Source organism: Rhinichthys klamathensis, unplaced genomic scaffold (genome assembly GCF_029890125.1).
Source record: "Rhinichthys klamathensis goyatoka isolate OS25496 unplaced genomic scaffold, OSU_Roscu_1.1 h1tg000159l_1, whole genome shotgun sequence".
In the NCBI taxonomy this organism is placed as follows: domain Eukaryota; kingdom Metazoa; phylum Chordata; class Actinopteri; order Cypriniformes; family Leuciscidae; genus Rhinichthys; species Rhinichthys klamathensis.
The window spans coordinates 206523-228895 of record NW_026606693.1 but is presented as its reverse complement, the minus strand read 5'-3'; the positions used below and the strand labels follow the sequence as shown (position 1 = coordinate 228895).

Genomic DNA, 22373 nt, shown 5'->3' with positions numbered 1-22373 from the left:
ATATTCGGCCCCTAAGAGAGCGATTACGGTCCCCTAGTGAAGAGAGGGTCTGTGCAAATTTAACAGATTCAATAATTTTTGTGTTAAAAGCCTGCTGCATTATTTTCAGAACAATAAGTCATAATTTAGGCAGCCAGGCAGGAGGCAGCGGCCCTGTTTGATAAGTGTGCTACGTTTTGTTTCAAAGGTCCTGTTCCCCTGCTGCAGTCGCTTTCCATTATGAAATTAATAACCCAAAGCTAGAAAAAGACATCCATGTGGAGGCCTGACAGATACGGGGCAAGCATGCTGTTTTGGGAGTCCACGCGTCCACTCCACCTTAATCTGATCAGTTGACTCACTTTCTCTCCCCTTCTTCTTTTTCTTATCAGCAATTCAACTTCCTTTTTTTTTACTTTCATGTTTATCAGATGAACAAGCCTTAATTCAAGAACTGTTTGTGTTCTGAGGCAGTTCTGACCTATTCAAACCTTTTTCTTTCCTGTTTTTGCTTTTCCATTATTGATGTCTGGTATTTCGGTTATCAATTCTTGCCTTGATAAATGTATTTTCAGATGTAACAAATAAAAATATATTCTGTATGTCGCATTATTTAGCTTAGTGATGCACTGAAATTTCAGCAACTGAAAATATTTGGCTGAAAAAGATTTTTCGGTTTCAGACTGAACCGTTTTAGATGGCCAAAACAGTGACGTTTGATTAGCGTTTAACATAGCTAACATGATAGAAAACATGTTAGCTATGTGGACACTAGGGCTGGATTGACAATATATTCATTTCGATGTTGAAAGTATTAAACATTATTTGTAGAGTCCAATAATTGCAATTAGTTTTGTGCCATGTTGGTTATTATAAGCAAAGTCTCAGCTTTCAAATTGTCTGTTTTATAAAGAAATTCAAACTAATTTTGACGCTCTTCAAAGTGGCATGACGGACCTCTGTACTCAGTGCCTTCAGCAGCATGTGAACAAACAACACAATCTCATGGCAATTCGTAACTTTTTTTTCACGTTTTTGGCTAATTGGCCAATGGGATTGGGTTGCGACAGATCATCTCTTCCTTTGTACCACTAGTTACAGCACAAAATAAATATGGATGAACATCAGAAGGTATTTTGAAAGATACAGTACAACATACTGAAATGTATCATGTCACATGTAATCGCTTCATCTTTGTTTCAACCGTGGAAAGACGTCAATAAAACAGCTTGTGAACAATGTCACATAATGTTTACCTCAGAAAGCCATTAAATGCTGTCAAAACGATTAATCGCATCTAACATAAAAGTTTGTAAATGTATAATGTGTGTGTGTGTATACTGTGTGTGTATATATATATATATACATATATTATATAAAAAATAGGGCTGTCAGTTAAACGCGTTATTAACGGCGTTAACGCAAACCCATTTTAACGGCGTCAATTTTTTTATTGCGCGATTAACGGTCTTTTTGGCCTAGCAAACTTTGTAGTTTTTTTTTCACATGCTTTTGCCACATGCACGTTTTGTTGCTTCGTCGACCAAAGCGCAAGCAGATCTAGCTAGACCGGAAACAAAACAACAGGCACGCCGCACACACTTGTTTGGACTGCGAGCCGGCCAAATAGTAGGTTAACGTTACGTTTTGAGTGGATGATGAGCGCGAGACGCCGAAATGGATGCCAATAGGATTCTGAATGCCAAATGGCTTCATTAACAAGACCAAAGTGATCTGTGTGTTTTGTCGTTGTGAACTGAGCTATCATCATTGCACGTCCAGTCTGAAATACCACTTGATGGCCAAGCACACACACACACACACACACACACACACAGCTGATGCGAATTCTCCGCCCCCTCGTCAATATCAGGACCTCGTCAGTATTTCTTTCACCCTTTTATTGATGGACAGTGTTACATTGTGTGAGAGATTATTTGCTCCAAGTGAGAATGTTAGTGTGAAATTGAACACAGTGTATGTCAATGTTGTTTTCAATAAAAAACATTTGCAGAAAGCAAGCCGATCCACTTTTCCATGTTGATAAGAGCATTAAAATGAGAAAAAATAATGGGACAAAAAGAAATCAAGAGACATTTAGAATAGATAAAAATGTGCGATTAATTGCGAGTTAACTATGACATTAATGCGATTAATCGCGATTAAATATTTTAATCGTTTGACCACTAATAAAAACAAACTTTTATTGTAGAATTGATTAATCTCGATTAATCGATTTAACAGCACTAATATATGTACCAATTTTCATGTTAGATTCGATTAATCATGATTAATCGATTTGACAGCACTAAATTTAACTTAACCTATTCTTTAGTATTAAATGTATTTTTTAAAAACAAGTTTTTATTACAGCCACCAATTTTATTTTTACAACAAATTAATATACCATTAAAAAGTTTATATAAATGTTCCTCATGTACAATTAAAAGTTTGTATTTGAGTGTTGATTTGGATATTTAAAAAACTTTCTCTAAGTTAAAACTTTTTAAATTTTTATTTCCCATAGGTGCGTCTAGAATGGCCCACTGACCTGGCCGTCAGCCCGATGGACAATTCCCTTTATGTGCTGGACAACAACGTGGTCCTGCAGATCTCAGAGAACCATCAAGTGAGGATTGTGGCAGGGAGGCCGATGCACTGCCAGGTCCCCGGACTGGATCACTTTCTAGTCAGCAAAGTCGCCATCCACGCCACCTTGGAATCCGCCAATGCTCTCGCTGTCTCCCATAATGGCTTGCTTTACATCGCCGAGTCGGACGAGAAAAAGATCAACCGTGTCCGACAGGTCTCAACGAATGGGGAGATCTCTCTGGTCGCCGGTGCCCCTAGTGGCTGCGACTGCAAGAACGACGCTAACTGCGACTGCTATTCGGGTGACGACGGCTACGCCAAAGACGCCAAGCTAAACGGACCCTCTTCGTTGGCGGTTTCACCCGATGGAGAGCTCTTCATCGCTGACCTGGGTAACATACGTATCCGATATGTCAGGAGGAATAAAGCATTTCTCAACCCGCTCAACATGTATGAGGTTTCTTCGCCGATTGATGACGAACTCTACCTGTTTGACGTGAACGGTAGTCACATCTACACTCAGAGCCTGACCACTGGAGACTACTTGTACAACTTGACCTACTCTGGCGAAGGTGACCTGAGCAGCCTCACGGACAAGAATAAGAACAAAGTGACCATTCGGAGAGACACAACGGGATTGCCGCTCTGGATGATGGGTCCTGATGGCCAGACGTTCTGGTTCACTATTGGAACTAATAATGCGCTGAAGAGTGTTGCTGCCCAGGGTCAAGAGATAGCCATGATGACTTATCATGGAAGCTCAGGTCTGCTGGCCACAAAAAGCAATGAAGATGGATGGACTAGCTTCTATGAGTGAGTATTCTGGAAATTCACTGATATACTATGGCAGATCATTTTTCCATACATGGGGCATAAAGTGCAGAATACACCATATATATATATATATATATATATATACACACACACACACACACACACACAGTATATACATATGTATACATATAGATACTAATTACATAAAATACACAAATAAAATATCTACGTTTACATCATACATGCTGATAATCTTATATAATCTTAATATTATATGTAATAAATTATCTGTATTTAACATTAATATTTAGATTGTTATGGATTATTAAATGTACAATACACTAAATATGCAAGAATGATAGTAATTTATATTATTATTATTAATTAAGTTATTATTTATATAATTTTTTTTTATTAATATGAAATGTTTAAGGGTAATTACTACATTTTAAAAAGTGTCATCCTTTCAATACCCACAATGTCACAATCTTTTATATTTATTCAAGCAAAAAGATGATCAGTGTTTGGCAGCCCACAAAGATTCACATTCATCTCTGCGTAGTTCACAGTGCCGGTTCACTTGGTTACAGGAAGCTAAATTTACTCCTGCGCAGCGTAATGCAAAGGTCTTGGTTGGCTGTGTGGGTCATGTTACAGTAGATACAGTCAAGAGTTCACAAGGTCTCAGTGGTTTATTGGACTTCAGTCATGTGCTGTAAGGTAATTGGTTTCAGGAGTATTTCAGACAGTGGTGTTCCTGTCTAACCTTCAATATTTTTCAAATAAAATTGATCAGTGTCGACCAGTGGCACATATGTTCAGCTCCATTTGTTTTTGTACCCATGATTTTAATAAGTCCTGTTTTTGCATCAGTTATAACTTGTGTAACGTGTAACTGTGGGTAGTCAGGGATAGACACAGGCCCACTCAGTAATTCCCACTTGCTAATGTAAAGATGACAGCTATTCATCAAGTTTACTATTTTATACCTATTACCAGTTAAAATTTTAGATATGCTTATAGGCCCACTCACTACGCTCCTGTAACTGATTCCAGATTAACTACCGTAAATGGAATCCTTATTACTACATCTTGACCCTCAGTCTGTATAGCAGAACAGAAAATGTTTACATTAATACTTATGTAGCGTATTCATTAGCATTTTTACTTTCGTGTGACCTTGACTTTAGGCAAAACTCATTTAAAACTACTTCACACACATTGTTTGCTTGTACTGTACAAATGCTGCATATTTGATAAATAACCAACCATAAGTGGCATCGCCTTAAGCAGTCCTTTTTTCAAGAAAGTTCAAGTTGTTGTCCTTTGTTTAGGTCCCATGCTGTCATATCATTTGTTTAATCTCCCTTTGCCAAGTGAACAAATGGCAGGCAAAGTACATTTACTCAATAATTGCAATTAGAGAGAAAGAAAAAACAATAATTAACATCAAGAAAAGTCGCTCTGTTGTTGTTTTTTTCCCCCTTCCCAAGCAATTAGATCCATCCAATCCCTCAGGCAACATGAGGTCGTCTTTGGTGATAAAGAAAGCTTGGTTGTTGAGTTTTTGTTTTTGTAATATGATGTTATATTTTGCATAATTAACTTTGAAGGTCAAGCTGTCATCTGAGGGTCAAAGTCACTGTTGTACTGCACTGGAATAGAGCAACCTAAACAATTTATCTGCTCGCTGCGAGGAGCGGCACATGCGGTTTATCATCTCTGCCACCTGAATTCATTAAGTCCCAGTGAAGCGTGTTCGCCTGCGGACACTACATCGGCCAGGACTCGTGCAGACACTGCACAGCGAGTAGCACAAGCATAACAAAGACATTTGCTACCATGTCCATCTAATTCTCCTAATTTTATCTTTTCAATTTTTCCTAATAAAAGCCTATTGCTTATATATGTTTGGAAAGTCTTCCAATTTTGTGGAACTTAAAAATTGAGAGCCCACAAAGCATACGTAAAAAAAATTTAGCAAGTGATTTATTTTTATTTTTTTAATTCATCAATATATGAACCCTCTGCAGTTCCTTAACAAACCCCAGTTTGATAACAGTGGAATACATTTTCTTTCTCTTTACAATATATACAGTATATTATCAGTATTTTAAGGGATTACTCTATTCAAATCAATGTGATGAGAGTTAGGTCAAAAGTAATTAGTAATCAGATTACATTACTTAAAATGTGTAATGTAACTAAAAAACTAAAATTTCCATCATGTAATTTGTATTTATTATTAAGGATTACAGTTTTTATGTTATTTACCCAGCACTGCTAAATGAAACAAATGAAAAAAAAAGGATTTTAATGGATTCAAATGGATTACTAATTGTGGAATGCCTGCATTCTTAAAACTTAATAAAATAACATTTGAAATGATATCAAAGCTACCTTAAAAGGATTAGTTCACCTCAAAAAAAAAGTTCTGTCATAATTTATTCACCCTCAAAAACCTGTATGATTTACTTTCTTATATGAAACACAAAAGGAGAAATTTTGAAGAATGCCCTGGGCGCTCTTTTCCATCAATTCCAATAAACAGATATTGAGGCTTTCAAGCTTTAAAAATGATGGTATTGCGGTTGAAATTCACCTGTAAAATAAAATCAGGGCATTTAATTGTAAAAATAAATCAGTATGAAAAAGTAAGAAAATAAAACTTTAATTTGTTAACATGAACTAACAGTGAACAATACTTCTACAGCATTTATTATTATTAGTTTGTTAATTTCAACATTTACTAATACATTTTTAAGATCAAAAGTTGATAAATGTAAAAGTTTATCATAAGGCCTCCTACTTTCTTTTACCATGGTCACTTAAAAAGTTGATGTATGGTAATATCTGTGCCTCATGCAAAATTAACAACATAAATCACGTATAAGCATTAGTATTTACTGAATACACGTAAGAAAATAGTTCCCTTACAGGATTTTAAAATATATTTTAAAATGTTTTATTATTAGTTATTGTTGAGCTTTCCACAAAATTTATTATTATATTAGTTAAATTTCTAATTGGTAAGTTTTTTCTAAATCTAAATTAACCTAATTAATTGTAAAGTGTCCTTGAACTTTGGAAACAGTGCTATATACATTAAAAAATAGTAGTAGTAGTAGTAGCAGTCGTACAATAATTCATAATTAATTCATAATTTTTAAAGCGTCGATCCACAGTGCACATCCCACATCATTTAGATGTAAATACTGTATGCTCATGTTCTCAAGAAACACTACCAGTCAAACGTTTGGGGTCAGTAAAAATATTTTTTTCGTATTTTAATCAAGTAAATGCAGCCTTGGTGAACATACTTTTTTCAAAAACGGTAGTGTAAAGAAAGAAAAAGAAGAAAAAAACTACTACTAAGGGACTTAGACAGATATAGACATTCACATGATTGTTTACGAGTGCTTTCTTCCCGTGTTTTTGTGTACACAATGTGAACATCGGCCGTGACTCAGTGGTACATCTTGACCAACTCCAATCCCTGGGTGCTTTGAGGCGGTCAGTTCTCCATGACTACAATAGACTGCTACTCTAAAAGGAGATGTTTGGTCACCAAGATAAATCAGTCTGCACTTACTGCACACTCAGCCTGCTGAGAGCGCTCACGTGGAGGCTGGCAAATAAAAAATATAGGGAGGAAAGGAACAAAGTAGGAGAGCAAAACAGAATAATTTAGTTTGCTTGCCAAAGAACAGAACAAAACCATAGTGGGTCGACTCGACTGCAGTCATTCGCTCCTCTGTTTTTTTGTCACCGCCCAACCTTATTTCTATTCTTCTTGAAAAAGGTAGCAGCAAAATATGATATGCTTTTTGTCTTTCACCTCTTTATTGCCACTACAAATGAAAACAGAGGAGACTCATTTCATTCTTTCTATGGCACAGTGAATTTTCTTCAATGTGTAGAGCCTGTGATGTTGGTACCACGGTTTAGATGGCCAAAACATCTGTGTGATAAACAGGAAATCTTGGTTTCGAATCCCAGTGATATTGTGTGAATAAATAAGTATCTCCAACAAATCAGATATTAGCTTTGAAGATCTTAGTGGTTTTTGTTTGTGGTTCTCTCTCTGTTAAATTTTCATATTGCATTTTATTTTTAGAACCAAGCCATTTTAGATTGCCCATTTCAGATTGCCCAAGGAATTTGACTGTAGCTGTTTGCGATGGTTGGTTTGAAGCCAAAGTAGTCGTGTTCTTAAGGGATTGTTCACACATAAATGAAATATCTGTCATTTTCTCATCATCATATCTTTCCAAACTCATATGACTGACTTTATACTGCGGAAGACAAAACAAGATATTTTGAAGAATGAGTTAGGAACCAAACATTTATTTCTCAAAATATCTCCTTGTGTTCCACAGAAGAAAGGAAGGCATTTGGGTTTGGAACGACATGAGGGTTAATGATGACTGAAGAAGTGTAATATTTCGTTAACTACCCCTTTAAAGGTGCAGTATGTAATATTGACAGCTAGTGGTTGAAATTGGGACTACAGTCTAAATACAAAATATTACAGAGAGTTGATTCCCCGTCCTCTCCTCCTCATGTGGTTTGCCAGATTGAGGACATGCAACAGGAAAAAGCGCAATTGACAATAGCCCCTTTCACACAGCAATCCCTGTAAAATTGCCAGAATGACTTTACCGGTAAATACACAAATATGCTGTTCACACAAGCAACGGCGTTCTGGCTTTTTACCGGTAAGAGACAATTCACACATCAGCTCCAAAATACAGGTCAATTCTGCGATGACAGTCATCGGAAGTGATACTTAAACACCACGCCGTTGTCTTGTTCACACATGATCTCTTACCGGTAATTTACCAGTAAAGACTGTATGTGTGAAAGGGGCTATTGAAAGGGAACTAGCACTTACACTGTAAGTTGATGTGTTGATTTATCCGCGTTTTAATATGCCTCTGGTCACAGAGATCTTTAGATGGTTGCCGAGGCTTTTTAGGTCGGGTTGAATCTCTGACCCAGTTCGTTCGCTGGCTTCCATGGCTACAATATGCTGTGTTTCCCACCAACTGGCAACCAGGGGTGTCAATAGTATTGTTGGGTGAACTGGCAGTGGGCAGGATCACACAGACCAAAACAAAAATAGACATTCTGTTGAAGTGTTATTTTTGTGGTACTGCACTAAAATCAGTGGCAAACGGTTCCAAAAAGCCAGAAAGTACCTTCAACCTTTTTCCGTTATAGGCCAAAATTGTATGTTTTTCTACAATTACATTTTTCCTTCCTCTTGCTTGTACAACTCACTTTGACAGTCTCTCATTAGAAACCCAGTCCTGCATTCGATTGAAAGCCACAGTTGGTCTCATTAAAGACCCGCTAAGGCATCTTTTTTCACACTCCTTCCCTGTTCTCTCTATCTTCATAGGTATGACAACTATGGGCGTCTGACAAACATGACCTACCCCACAGGCAGGGTGAGTAGTTACCGGACTGATTCAGACAGCACTGTGCGGGTGCAAACCGAGGGCTCCAACAAAGAGGACATCACAGTCACCACCAACCTCTCGGCCTCAGGAACCTTCTACACACTCATGCAAGGTAAGAATATCTGCTAAGCTCTTATTCAACACATCCCTGGGGACAATACTTGGGAATTGGGTGAAGTCTTAACCTAGACACAATGAATGCAATTCAATCCAAAAAATGAAATTCTGTCATCATTTTACTCACCTCCATGTCATTCCAAAAGTTCAAGTTCAAGTTCATTTTATTTATATAGCACATTTTATAGCAGCCACTGACTGACCAAAGTGCTTCACAGAACTACAAAATTAAAAGACACCAACACCATGCGTAGTAGCACATCATAGAACAGTACAACAGGTTAAGAACAGCTTAAATCGGGAGACCTTCAAGAAGTCTCAGAGACTATCAGTAGTAGAAAATAAAACAGAGAAGACAGTAACAGGTTTAATACTAGTATCATACTCAAAGCAGGAGAGAAATATAGAATAGAAAAAAAAAAAATTAAAAAAAAAAAATAAATAAATATATCTATAGACGGTTTCAACGGCAACAACATAAACAAACGTTACTGCGCATGCGCGCTTTTGTGGCCCAAACTTAACTTCCGGTAGAGTCAATAACAACAGAGTTCATCTGTAGAAACCATAGACTTTTTGTGAGATAAAAAGTCTCAATTCTGTCTTTTTTTCTCGCAATTGCGACTTTATTTCTCAGAATTGCAACTTTATTTCTCACAATTCTGACTTCTTATCTCGCAATTATGAGATAAAAAGTTGCAATTATTATTATTTTTTTATTCTTCAGTGGCCGGAAACAAGCTTCCATAATTATCTGTTGCTTATCATGAGTTTGTTACCTGTAACGAAGTGAGTGCTACAGATCCTTGAATTCTTGCCTGGCTGCCAAGCCTCTCATCGCACAGCGGTGATCCACGCTCGCCGTCTCCCTTCGTTTTTAGGAATGCGAATTTTTTTATTTTTGATAAGGTATTTGTCCCAGAGCCTCAGGTTGCATCCCACAACACAACAACCTGAGCCCAACTTCAGTCTGCTCATCACCTTAATTTTCACTGCGTTTGTAGTCGGCGCCATATTACCAGATATTACCGGTTAACAAACACAGACCGGAAGTTAACTTCGGGCCAGCGCGTAACCCGGGCAACGCGCGTGCGTTCGATGAAACCGTCTATATATACACCCATATATATAGATACATGCACACACATATATGTACACATATACACATATATATACCTGTACATGCACCTTATTTGTAGGCCAAAGAGAACAAGTGTGTTTTTAAAAGTGTATGATGTGACCAAAACTGTATGATGTGACCATACTTGTTAAGCTCCAAATATGAGATTAATCATGATGAAAGTAGTTATGACTTTGTGACTTTGTTAACGCTGTGACTGAATCATTGAGTTTGAATTAAACTCAATAACCGGTTAAATAAATTGTAATGATACTTTACATTATTACTGTTTTTACTGTATCAAATAAATGCATCCTTGGTGAGCATAAGAGACTTCTAAAACCTGATCTTACTGATCCCAAATTTTTGAAGTGTGTATTTCAATCTGTTTTTAATGTTTTGGAACGACATGAGGGTGAGTAAAGGCAACAAAGGAACAGGTCTCCAAATATTTCTTTTGTTCATTTTTACACAAGAAACTTAGTAGCTGTACGTGAGGTAAAATAACTATGAGGCAAAATTGATGTGTTTGTGGGAAGCAAACAAGCCTCTTCGTAAAAATCAATGAAGGCATGAGTGTTTGTATTTTCTCTAAAATCGCAAGACCGCCCACTCATGAAGACAGAAGTCCTGATTGATTTCCTGTCCACCACTTTTGTTTGTTCCAGCCTCCCTTTTTCACCAAGCGTCTGCTTTTCCTGTCCGTCTCAGGAAACCAAATCTTAATCACTTTGGCCCTCGAGACAGAGGGGTGTGGTTGGGGTCAGGGGCCGTCGTCCTAGCTTGTGATTTTCCTTGCATTCTTTGGCATTTTGATATCCAGTTTTTCACCTAACCAAGCACTCCATCGATTCCCAATAAATAGCTTTGAACTCCCTGTGCCCTGCTCTATTTCCTGAGAAACTGTAAAGATTTTTCTGCGCTCCTGTGAGCGTTTGATTTGAAGGGCCGTCCTACTCCCCTGGGTTTCGATTGGTTTACTGAAGACTGCGTCTGAGAAAAGAAAATAGAGGGCGTAAAGTTCTGCTGGTGTTGTTATCCTAGACTAAACTAATGGTCACCTATGCATGGTGACCTTGTCCAGGACATCTGGTGGAGAGAGAGAAAGAGGGCGCCCTGCCAAACGCTTTGCTGCTAATTAATTCACTATTGTCTGCTTTGTAAACGGAAACCAGTTTGGCTCTAGCTCCAACACAGAGTTTCACACACGCAATCTGGATATGCATTTCTCGAAGGTGGTGACCTTGTGCTGTTTATTGACTTTCCAAGGTTGTGTGAGTGCGTGTGTTCGATTTCCAGGTCGTACGGTCAGAGCTTTTTTCAGCGCACCAATATTATTACCCGAATAAGTCATCAAAAGACGAACATGCCAGAGCTGCTTATGTATTTGACAATAATATGATCTGGTTCACACAAACTCAGTCTTCACAGACAATATAAAGAGGACAAGACGGACTACTTTTGGAAAAATAATTGGTAGAAATCTCTCAATATATGCAGGCTTTAAGAAGGGAAGTCTTGCCTTTCAATTAAAAACAGACAACCAGGATTTTTAGCGTGATTTGAGTGATTTGAGATATGAATTTTCAACTGCTAGAAAAAGTCACAACTACGAGATATAAAGTCACATTGTGACAATTAAAGTTGTGTTTACTAGAAATAGTTACAATTGTGCAATTACTTTTACATGTGTATTTTTTATACTCTAACATAGACAACAAACACTTTTGGAAATTTGTCGTTGCTAACAAAGTTAGATGTACGTATTGTGTCTTGTCTTAAAAAGACTTGCTGTTGTCTATCGCAAACTCTCATCAGACAATCAGGCTTTCGTTTCCGGTCATTGGAATAGTATAATTTCTTTCTAAATGTTATTCAATTCATTTTTAACAGAGAATAAGAGTGTCCTGTACCCCCATAGCAACATGTTAGCTTCACATGCTAGCTGTTTACATGGCTGCTGTCTGCACTTCTTTTGCTGAGTAATTAATTCCCTTTGACTAGTAATGAGAGTTTCATCAAAGCGTTCACTGACATTTTCTCATTTTAGCTGTCTCTCTCTCGTTTCCTCCCAGTCTCTGTCTTCCCTCTTTATTTCTCTCAGGTTTACACCCCCTTCTCTTTTCACTGTCTTCCATCCACCATGTCCCTCCAAAGCGCTTAGCGAGACCACCTGGGGATGGAGACGGACAGTTTCAGATTTAGCTGCATCTCAGTTGCCACAGGCAGGCGGCCTCAGCTATGATAGCTTTCTGCCTCTCTTTCGCTCTCTCTTTCGGTCTTCCGAGGACAGCTCAAAGCCTAACTAGACTTTGAATCATCCCTTTGTTACACTGACTTTCTGGTCTTGTTCAACAAACAAGAGTCTAGCCATGAATTTGGCCATTTTGAGGGAAATACAGCATGTAACCAACAAAAGGGTGGATATCAGTCATAGTTAAAATTATAGTTCACACAAAAATAAAAAATTTGTCATCACTTACTCACCCTCAAGTTGTTCCAAACCTGTATACGTTTTTTTTCCTCTGCTGAACACAAAAGAAGATATTTTGAAGAATGTTGGTAATCAAACAGTTGATGGTAGCCATTGACTTCCAGAGTAGAAAAAAAATACAATGGAAGTGAATGGCTACCGTCAACTGTCTAGTTACCCATATTCTTTCAGATATATTATGTTGTGTTCAACAGAAGAAAGAAACTCATACATGTTTGGAGCAACATGAGGCTGAATAAATTATGACAATTTTCATTTTGGGGTGAATTCTTTTAGCATTTACTGATGCTTTACTATGCCAGGGTGGGTAAATGTCAAAATGATGACAGATTTTTCATTTATAAGGGATCTCCTTTAACAGAATTTCGAATAGCAATTCTCAAGATGTTTTTGCAATATACATGAGACTATTTTTTGCCTTTAAATCGTAGATCAAGTCAAAAACAGTTACTACATTGGTCTGGATGGCTCCTTGCGTCTGGTATTGGCCAACGGCATGGAAGTGTCTCTTCACACGGAGCCTCACCTGCTGTCAGGAACAGTCAACCCAACCATAAGCAAGAGAAATGTTACTCTGCCCATCGACAATGGACTCAACCTAGTGGAATGGAGACAACGCAAAGAACAGGCTCGAGGACAGGTCACAGTGTATGGACGCAGACTCAGGGTAAGAAAGTCACAGAATTTACTTCCACATTTAATGCGGATTACATTTGACAGTTTTGTTTTCTTATTTGTACATGAATTTCAGGGCCTTAATATTTGGAAAATGCTGGCAGATCTGTGCTGTTACTGGGAAAGGTTCTAAACGCAAAGACAATATGCAAAATATATGTATGTGTGTGTGTGTGTGTGTGTGTGTGTGTGTGTGTGTGTGTGTGTGTGTGTGTGTGTGTGTGTGTGTGTATGTATATATATATATATATATATATATGCTAATATAAAATAAATATATATATATATATATATATATATATATATATTTTAAATATTTTAAATTTTAAAATATATATATTAGCATGTGGAAGTAATGTAGACTCATTTAACAAAAATTTATGAGATTTGTGAAACACAGAAAACACATCCAAGGCCAAATCATTAGAAATGAATTTAGAAGATGATTTTATCTCAAGCAATTTACAAAAAAAAAAATCGAATCTTGTAAAGTTGTATTTCTGATTGTCTTTAAAAGAAACATGATCTAATCTGACATTTAACATTACAGACATTGAGTTGAACAAAATTGAGAAAGAATTTGATCGTAAACAACACCTAACAGAAATGAAAAACAAATCCCTGCAAAATTGAAATGTATGCAGTTACATTGTCAATGTAATCTATGGCTGTAGTCATTGACATTAAAAGTATGTATTTAGGGTTTAATGTAATAAATATCAGTCACAATGTTATTATATTTATCTTTTACATTATTAGTTTTGTTGCAATACTTAGGCCCGGGATTTACTAAACAGGGCAAATTAGCGTGAGAGCGCAATCCCATAAAAGCGCCGATGCCAGTGGAAAGTTCTGTGCATGATCTACTGACGACGCGCACATTAAAGAACACAGATCCAGTCAGATCATTTCCATAATGACCAACGCAATCTACCCAGAGCAGCGCAAATTAGCGTCTGGTTTAAGACGTGCTTTTTTCCGGGGCGGTAAATAGTGGCGCAAATACCAGTAAATTGATTAGCGCAAACCTTAGTAAATCACCTTGCATGATTCATTCAAATACTCTCCTCCCATGAATTTTGAGTCTGAAAGGGAAACTCCTACAAACGCATATGCAATAAGGTCAGAAGCAAAAATATCCTGACAGTAGTTTTTTAACGCCAAAAGAGGGTTTGCACTGATGCAAGCTGTTTGTAAATCTGGCCCTTAATATCTTAAAACTAAAATGAATTATTCCTTATTCCTATTGCATACTCTTTTCATTTTCATAATGCATTTGTATTTTATTTTTATTTGTGAAATGTGGAATTGCTCGTGGTGTTTTGCAACACTTACTCTATCAGAAGCTCACGTAGGCAGGTAATTGCGCACAGGCCCCAGCGTTACCTCGACGTTGTCATCTGCTCATCCTGAGTTAATTTTACGCAGGCACAGTTCCATACCTCGCAGTCACACCTCCACGCAGCAGCTCATCTGAGCATCGAGGCTCCTGTACTTGGAGTAATTGCTTCATGATTATAATCTCTATTGCCTCTTGTCATCAGTCTGAGTCACACACGCTGCGCCTGTCCTTTAGACGGATCACTCTTATTACGCCTGCCCTGTAGAGTCTGGCCAGGCCGTACTGGTCAAGAATCTGCTTCCCAAGGTCAGCTCATGCATGTGAGCATGTGTGTGTCTGTGTCTCAGTGGACTATTCATCATTCAGCAGCCATTTTCTCTGACCCTGAGGGCTGGGGTCACAGCCTAGGGCAAGGTTGACTCTCTCGTGATCAAAACCCTGAGGGTTTCTTCAGACCGCATCTGATATCTTCATAATTCTTGTGCTACTAGAAATGGGACCACCTCACAGCTTTTGCAAGATGATATATGAGCATTTATGTACACGCTACCCTTCAAAAGTGCAGTTTTTGTTGAAAGCAGTTAATACTTTTTATACAGCAAGGACACATTAAACTTATCAAAAGTGACATTTATAATGCTGCACAAGATTTATAGTTCAAATCGATTCTGTTCTACTTTCTATTCATCTAAGAATCCTTAAAAATGTATAATGGTTTCCACAAAAATATGAAGCAGCACATCTGTTTTCAAAATTGATAAGCAACTTGAGCATCTAATCAGCATTTTAGACTGATTTCTGAAGGATGATGTGACACTGAAGACTGGAATAATGATACTGAAAATTCAGCTTTGACATCACAGGAATAAATGACATATTTGCATAGAAAACAGTTATTTTAATTTGTATAAAATTGAACTATGGAATCTAATTTATATCATGGGATTTAACTCGTTTACATGATTTGTGTACTACTGAAATCATCGAGCGACCTTGAGTGACATGTCAAGCGATATTTCATGGGTGGATGAGTGGGTGAATGTGTCAGATTGTGTCAAAAAGTGTATGTGTGTGTGAGAGAGAGAGAGAGGGAGTGAGGCTGTTTGTCGAGCTGACAAAAAGGCAGAAAAGAGAGTGATTCAAATTGAATCACACAAATATGGGAATTATTACAGTGATTTCAATCATTTTTCCATGCGTGCAATCATATACTTTCCCACAGTTCAATTAATAAAGCATCTATGAAGCGTCGCACTGGACAAAAGCTAATAGAGATCCGTTTATGATATTGTGATGCACAGCGATCCATTGAATTGTTAAATTTGTACCCAACCCTAATGGAAATGTGGGTCACTAGCAGCCCGGAGTATTGCTGTGGTCACATGTCCTTCACAGTGGCTACTGCACACTATCAGGAACAGCTGCCAGGCCACCAAAATTATCCTTGTCTCCATAGCAACTACATCTCCTGACAACAACAGAGCTTTGGAAATAGTAGTGTAGATTTTCCTCTCACAGCGAGCCCAAATCCAAAAACCCACTGAAGGCTTAAACACAAGGCCTCGACTGACAGTTCTCTAAATGTTTGCTTTACATTATTAGAACGGTGTCCTATTCTGCCTCCAAACAAACAAAGCGAACTCGTGGGCAAGTGTGTTTACTAAGGGAAGCGACAAATCGCACTGAGCAAACAAGATTACAGTTCTTACCACAGCAGCGGACGGGGGGAAAAATTAGAAATGAATGGCAAAGCGGCAAGTAAATATTGGATTGGAAGAACAAAAACTTGAATACATTTTTAATGACAGTGGAGAAGAAAATCAAATGTTGTTTGACAGATTTGTTTACTTTTTGAATATGGAATGGAATTTTCAATTATTGATGGTGATTAATGAAAACAAACGTTACTTACAAGTTGTTTATTCATTGGCAAAAAGTGCATTAGTGACAGTCCTAAGATATTCTCATAATTAGTCGAGTTATGGAAAAAAGTGTTGTTTTATGTTCCTAGTATTAATCATTGTTTGTTTGACAAACAGGAGTCGGATAATCTCAAAGAAGTTGTACTTTGATCAGCAAAGCATGCAAATTTAATTCGGCTGTCAAAGAAACATGGTGCGGGTCTGTCTAACATTCCCCAATAGTGTGTGAAATATACGAACAATAACTTTTAGGTTATTTTTGGTACATCATTACTCCAGTCTTCTGTGATCAACTTGCTGTTTGTGATTTCTGTTTATAAGCATCTAAATTAGTGCCAGATTTAGTGTTGTCACGGTATCAAAATTTAAGTATTCGGTACCAATACCAGTGAAAATCCACGGTTCTCGGTACCAATTTCGGTACCAAAGCTTAATAAAGCTTAGATAAAATTTACATATATTAAAGTGTATATCACAGTTACAATTTGCACGCGCAAAAAACGTGCTAAGTGAACGTGTGAACGGGCCTTTATGGCAACGTGACATTAGCCTAATTCAACATATTTCCATATGTGGCTCTTTCCTCCTTTCTTGTCAACAAGTGGATTCAGAGCCACCGCATTAGCAGCGCCGCCGGTCGCCATGTCTCAGTGTTTTTATGAAGAGGACGCAACTCTGCACCTTTCGGACAGCGCATCAAGAACCGTATTAACCCGGTACTCGGTACCTAGAAAAGCTGGTACCGTAACCGTTAATTTTTTTTAGTACCGACTTGGTACCGAAGTACCGAGTTTTTTGACAACACTAGCCAGATTAAAATATTTGTAAATGCTGTTGACATGTGCCTTATTAACATACACCCCACTTTTGTCTTGATGTCCTTTATGAGGGGGAACTTAGACACTCTTTCAAACCCCTCTTTTTCCCACCCTGCCCCAATTCGATCCCCTTCCTCCCATCATATCTGCTTTCCCAGTGCTGAGCCCGTTTAAAGGAATGTCCAATTTAAGACATTCCCCTTGAGTGGGTTTCCATTCTCCAGAGGCCCAGGATCTCTCTGCCAAAAGAGCTTTTTTTTCCAGCCCGTTGGGCCTCTGTTCAACCAGAGCCTGGCATGAGCAGCCAGCCTTCCCTTTCAATCTCTCTTCATTTTTTTCCTTAAGCTTGTCGCTTCAGTCCCCTGTCATTCTACACTGGACAAATCGGCCCTTGACACAAGTCCCCCCATCCTTAGAGCCATAAAAGCATTGGAACGTGTAGTAAATAATACTTAAGTGAATTGCCTAACCAAACGGAATAGCAGAAATAATAACTGTTTTCAAACAGGTTTTCCAAACATTCTCCCTGTCTATATAATGTTTTGAAAACCTGTTTGAAAACAGTTATTATTACTGATGTGAGTATTCTCAATCTCTGCATTGCCAGATCAAAGTGAGAGTGAGAAAAATGGGGGCCGTGTGCATATCAGTGGGTGGGTGATGCTTAAAGGAATGGGGAGGGAAAAATATATGCCCTTTATTCTGTCAACCTCTTTGTTCTGTCACCCCCACCGGAATTCTCCTATTCATGAGCTGCTTGCTTTTAATGTAAAATAATCCTCTCAATTAGGTATTAGTGACATTAATTGGCCCCAGTGTAATTGTCCCTTCACAGATGAGAGCTCCCAGCATGCCCACGAGGAGGAGAGAAAAAGAGAGAGAGCTTGCTTGTTGCTCTTCCCCCCGTCCGCCATACCACTGGACCAAAGCCAACAACAACTCACAAAATCACTTTAAGACTCTGTTAAGCTTTGCCAGCACTGAGTAAAGCCGGTTGCCAGCGTACCTGATGAGAAAAATCGAAATCAATCAAGGAGACATTACATAGAGAAGAGATATGGGGAAATGAGTATTTGATTATAATGCATTTTAAAGTCTGCTTGGCCCAAACTTCCAGATGGTTATTTAGTCAATAGTTGTTCAACCCTTTAGCCATAATACCACAAAGTGGTGTGCTTGGATTGGGGGAAAAAACAGCTGGCACAAATACAGACTCTAAATCTGCCTTAGAAGAAACTTTTAAGGCATATTTAGAGTTTGCATTCATTCCATGGCTTCAAATCATGCTTTGTTCCAACAAATAAGCATGCTTATTATTACAAATTTTTGCCAATTTTATTATGCTTCCTCTACTAAATATAGAAAAGTAACTAAAAATAGCTAACTGTATGTGAAATTCGCAGAAAAAGTGTAGATTCTTTCATGGCCTGTTAATTATTAATTGCTAACTGTTAATCTTACCCACCAATATCTAAATTCATATCACAGAAATAAAGGTTCCAATTCATTGTACCAAGAGTTGAAGGTATTGAGGTCTTTAAATCCTGTATTCCCCCCCTGCATTGACCTGTGTGTGCCTTTGGGATTACCAGCCATGTAGGACTAGTTCTCAGCTCTGATCTCAGCATATGCCGGGGTCAGGGGGGTCTGCGCATTCGAACTGAGCTGAAAACTCAGTATGACATGTCATTTAAACAGTGTAGTGGGCTTTGAATTTTTAAACGTAGATGAAAAGTGTCATCTTTTTCCTCCTCCTGCAAATACAATTAAAGTTGTCTACCCCTCAATAATTCCATCCTTAAAGGCATGGCAAAGGATTATACAGAGCGCTTCTCTCATTATATTTGTTTTAACATGAAACAAACAAAGAAATCGATTAATTAAAAAGCTTGTGTCCTCGTAATGAGAGTTTCAGAGAAGACACTGCATCTTGCCATGTCCACATGTTGAATTCAGAAGCCTAATCTTCCTATCTCTGTGTTGTTGTTGTTGTTTTTTTGTAGGTTCATAACAGGAACTTGTTATCCATGGATTTTGACCGTGTAACCAGGACCGAGAAAGTCTATGATGACCACAGGAAGTTCACCCTAAGGATCCACTATGACCATGCCGGAAGACCTACATTGTGGGCTCCAAGTAGTCGGCTAAACGGTGTTAATGTAACCTACTCACCTGGCGGCCACATCGCCGGCATCCAGAGGGGCACTATGTCGGTCCGAATGGAATATGACCAAAATGGGAGAATCATCTCAAAGATATTTGCAGATGGAAAGTCATGGAGCTACACATACCTTGAAAAAGTAAACATCTTTATCTAGAAAATTATAAGGTTAAAAAATAATTATCTTCTGTAGAGTTCTCTTTGTTGAACCCTATTAATTTGTTACATTAATAAGCTTTAACCTTGCATTGCTTCAGCAATGTTTCTTTTCTAATGTCAGCTTGTGTTATGCATTGTTACCGCACACAGCTTGACAGCTTCCTCGTTCTTAAAATATCACAAAAGACACTGTCTTGATAATTAGAACCAATATCTGAGAAATGCAAGACCTTACAGTGTAATTTGGGTTTAAAAGTATTGATTATAAGCCCTAAACTCACTCTATTTAATGTTTCTTGCAATTCTAAAATGACCATGTGCTGATTAGATCAATAGCCTCAAAGTAAAAAAAATAAGAAGAGCTGCTTCCTGTTGAAATATAAACTCCAGTATATCTTCCCACTAACCTCCATGTTAGGGGACATTATTAAAAATGGTATCGAAACTTGGGGTGGGGTGTATGATGACTTAATGAGATTTTTCCCTTCTTTATTTTTCTGTCAGTGTTGTAGAGCGGCATATTTGTAATTTTTATTCACCCTGAAGTGATTCTGTGACACCCTACAGTTTGTTGTGCATTTAGTCGTGTGGTGCAATATGACTCCTGGGTACTTAGTGACCTTCAGTTTCCCTTGGTGTAGAATTTCAAATTTAACTGTTTGGAGTGCTCTCAGAATGTGTTGGGAATTACAATGCTTCATTAAATCAGCTTACTGAACATCGCTTTGTCATTTTCCTTTGGCAGTCCATGGTGCTGCTGCTATACAGCCAGCGGCAATACATCTTCGAGTTTGACAAGAATGACCGGCTCTCTTCAGTAACCATGCCCAATGTGGCCAGACAGACCTTGGAGACCACCCGTTCCGTTGGCTATTACAGAAACACATACAGACCACCTGAGGGCAATGCCACAGTTTTGCAAGATTACAGCGAAGAAGGACTGCTTCTGCAAACCATCCACCAAGGAACGGGGCGTAGAGTCATCTATAAGTATGGGAAACTCTCCCGTCTGCTAGAAATACTTTACGATACAACACGGATCGCCTTTTCTTACGATGAATCTGCAGGCATGCTGAAAACCGTGGGGCTTCAAAGCGATGGCTTTGCGTGTACCATACGCTACAGGCAGATTGGACCGCTCATCGACAGACAGATCTTTCGTTTCAGTGAGGAGGGCATGGTGAACGCCCGGTTCGACTACAACTACGACAACAGCTTCCGGGTCACCAGCATGCAAGCAGTCATCAATGAAACCCCCTTGCCCATTGACCTCTATCGCTACGATGATGTCTCAGGCAAAACGGAGCAGTTTGGCAAGTTTGGAGTAATCTACTATGATATTAACCAGATCATTACCACAGCTGTCATGACCCACACAAAACACTTTGATGCCTATGGACGAGTTAAAGAGGTACAGTATGAGATTTTCCGTTCGCTGATGTATTGGATGATGGTACAGTACGACAACATGGGGCGAGTGGTGGCAAAGGAGCTTAAAGTCGGGCCCTATGCAAATACCACCCGTTACACATACGAGTACGATGCTGATGGCCAACTCCAGGTGGTGTCCATCAACGACAAGCCTCTCTGGCGTTACAGCTATGACCTGAATGGAAATTTGCACCTCCTTAGTCCCGGTAATAGTGCCAGACTTACACCACTACGCTACGATATTCGGGACCGCATTACTCGACTAGGTGACGTTCAGTACCGGTTGGACGAGGATGGATTCCTCAGGCAGAGAGGCAATGATTTCTTTGAGTATAACTCTGCCGGGTTGCTTGTTAAAGTCTACAACAAAGTTAACGGATGGACCATCAAGTACCGCTATGATGGCTTGGGCAGGAGAGTTTCCAGTCGAAGTAGCCAAGGCCACCATCTGCAATTCTTCTACGCAGACTTGTCCAGTCCCACCAGAGTCACGCACATGTACAATCACTCAAGCTCAGAGATCACCTCGCTCTACTATGACCTTCAGGGCCACCTCTTTGCCATGGAGTTGAGCAGTGGGGATGAGTTCTACGTGGCCTGCGACAACATTGGTACACCGTTGGCCGTATTCAGTGGTGCCGGTCTCATGATCAAACAGATCCTGCACACAGCTTTTGGGGAGGTGTATTTGGACTCCAACCCAAGCTTCCAGCTAGTGATAGGCTACCAGGGTGGCCTTTATGAGCCCCTTACAAAGCTTGTCCACATGGGCCGCAGAGATTACGATGTTCTTGCAGGCCGATGGACCATACCTGACATTGATGTTTGGAAGCGGCTCAACAGCAACAACATTGTGCCCTTCAACCTCTACATGTTTAAGAACAACAACCCCCTGAGCAACACCCAAGAAACCAAGTGCTATATGACAGGTAAACACATCATTTTTTATAAATGTTTTGTTGAAACACACTGTGAGGGCAACATTATTTAATACATCCGTCCATCCAAACCCCTTGTCCTGCGTAGGGTCACAGGGATGCTGGAGCCTATCCCAGCGTCTCTGGCCGAAGTCTGGGAGGATTATTTAATAGCCTGTAAATCACTTCAATGTTACATTTTACTTTCAACAATCTAAAACACCATGAGCACATGGTGCCAAGAATCCTCCTTGCACTAGAGTGATTATTTTTCAGGCTCTCGTCCCAGCCCCAGCTTGGGGTGTTCTTGCCTCCACAAACACTGCTTGTGAGCAATGACAGCACAACAAAGTCCCCTTTGTTCTTCATTCAGGTTGTTCCTTTAAAATATCCCATCAGTCTTTGCT

At 38.9% G+C, this 22373-nt stretch overlaps 1 protein-coding gene across 12 annotated transcripts in view; it reads left to right on the top strand.

Annotated features, from left to right (window-relative positions):
* The window catches only part of tenm4 (teneurin transmembrane protein 4), a 239348-nt gene that overhangs the window by 206522 nt on the left and 10453 nt on the right, over positions 1-22373 (top strand). For all 12 annotated transcript variants that reach the window (XM_056258769.1, XM_056258767.1, XM_056258774.1 and 9 more), the window contains 5 exons: positions 2507-3384; positions 8750-8922; positions 12973-13208; positions 19302-19598; positions 20364-21978. In XM_056258769.1, coding sequence (XP_056114744.1) covers positions 2507-3384; positions 8750-8922; positions 12973-13208; positions 19302-19598; positions 20364-21978 — 3199 coding nt within the window. The remainder of the gene's footprint in view (positions 1-2506; positions 3385-8749; positions 8923-12972; positions 13209-19301; positions 19599-20363; positions 21979-22373) is intronic.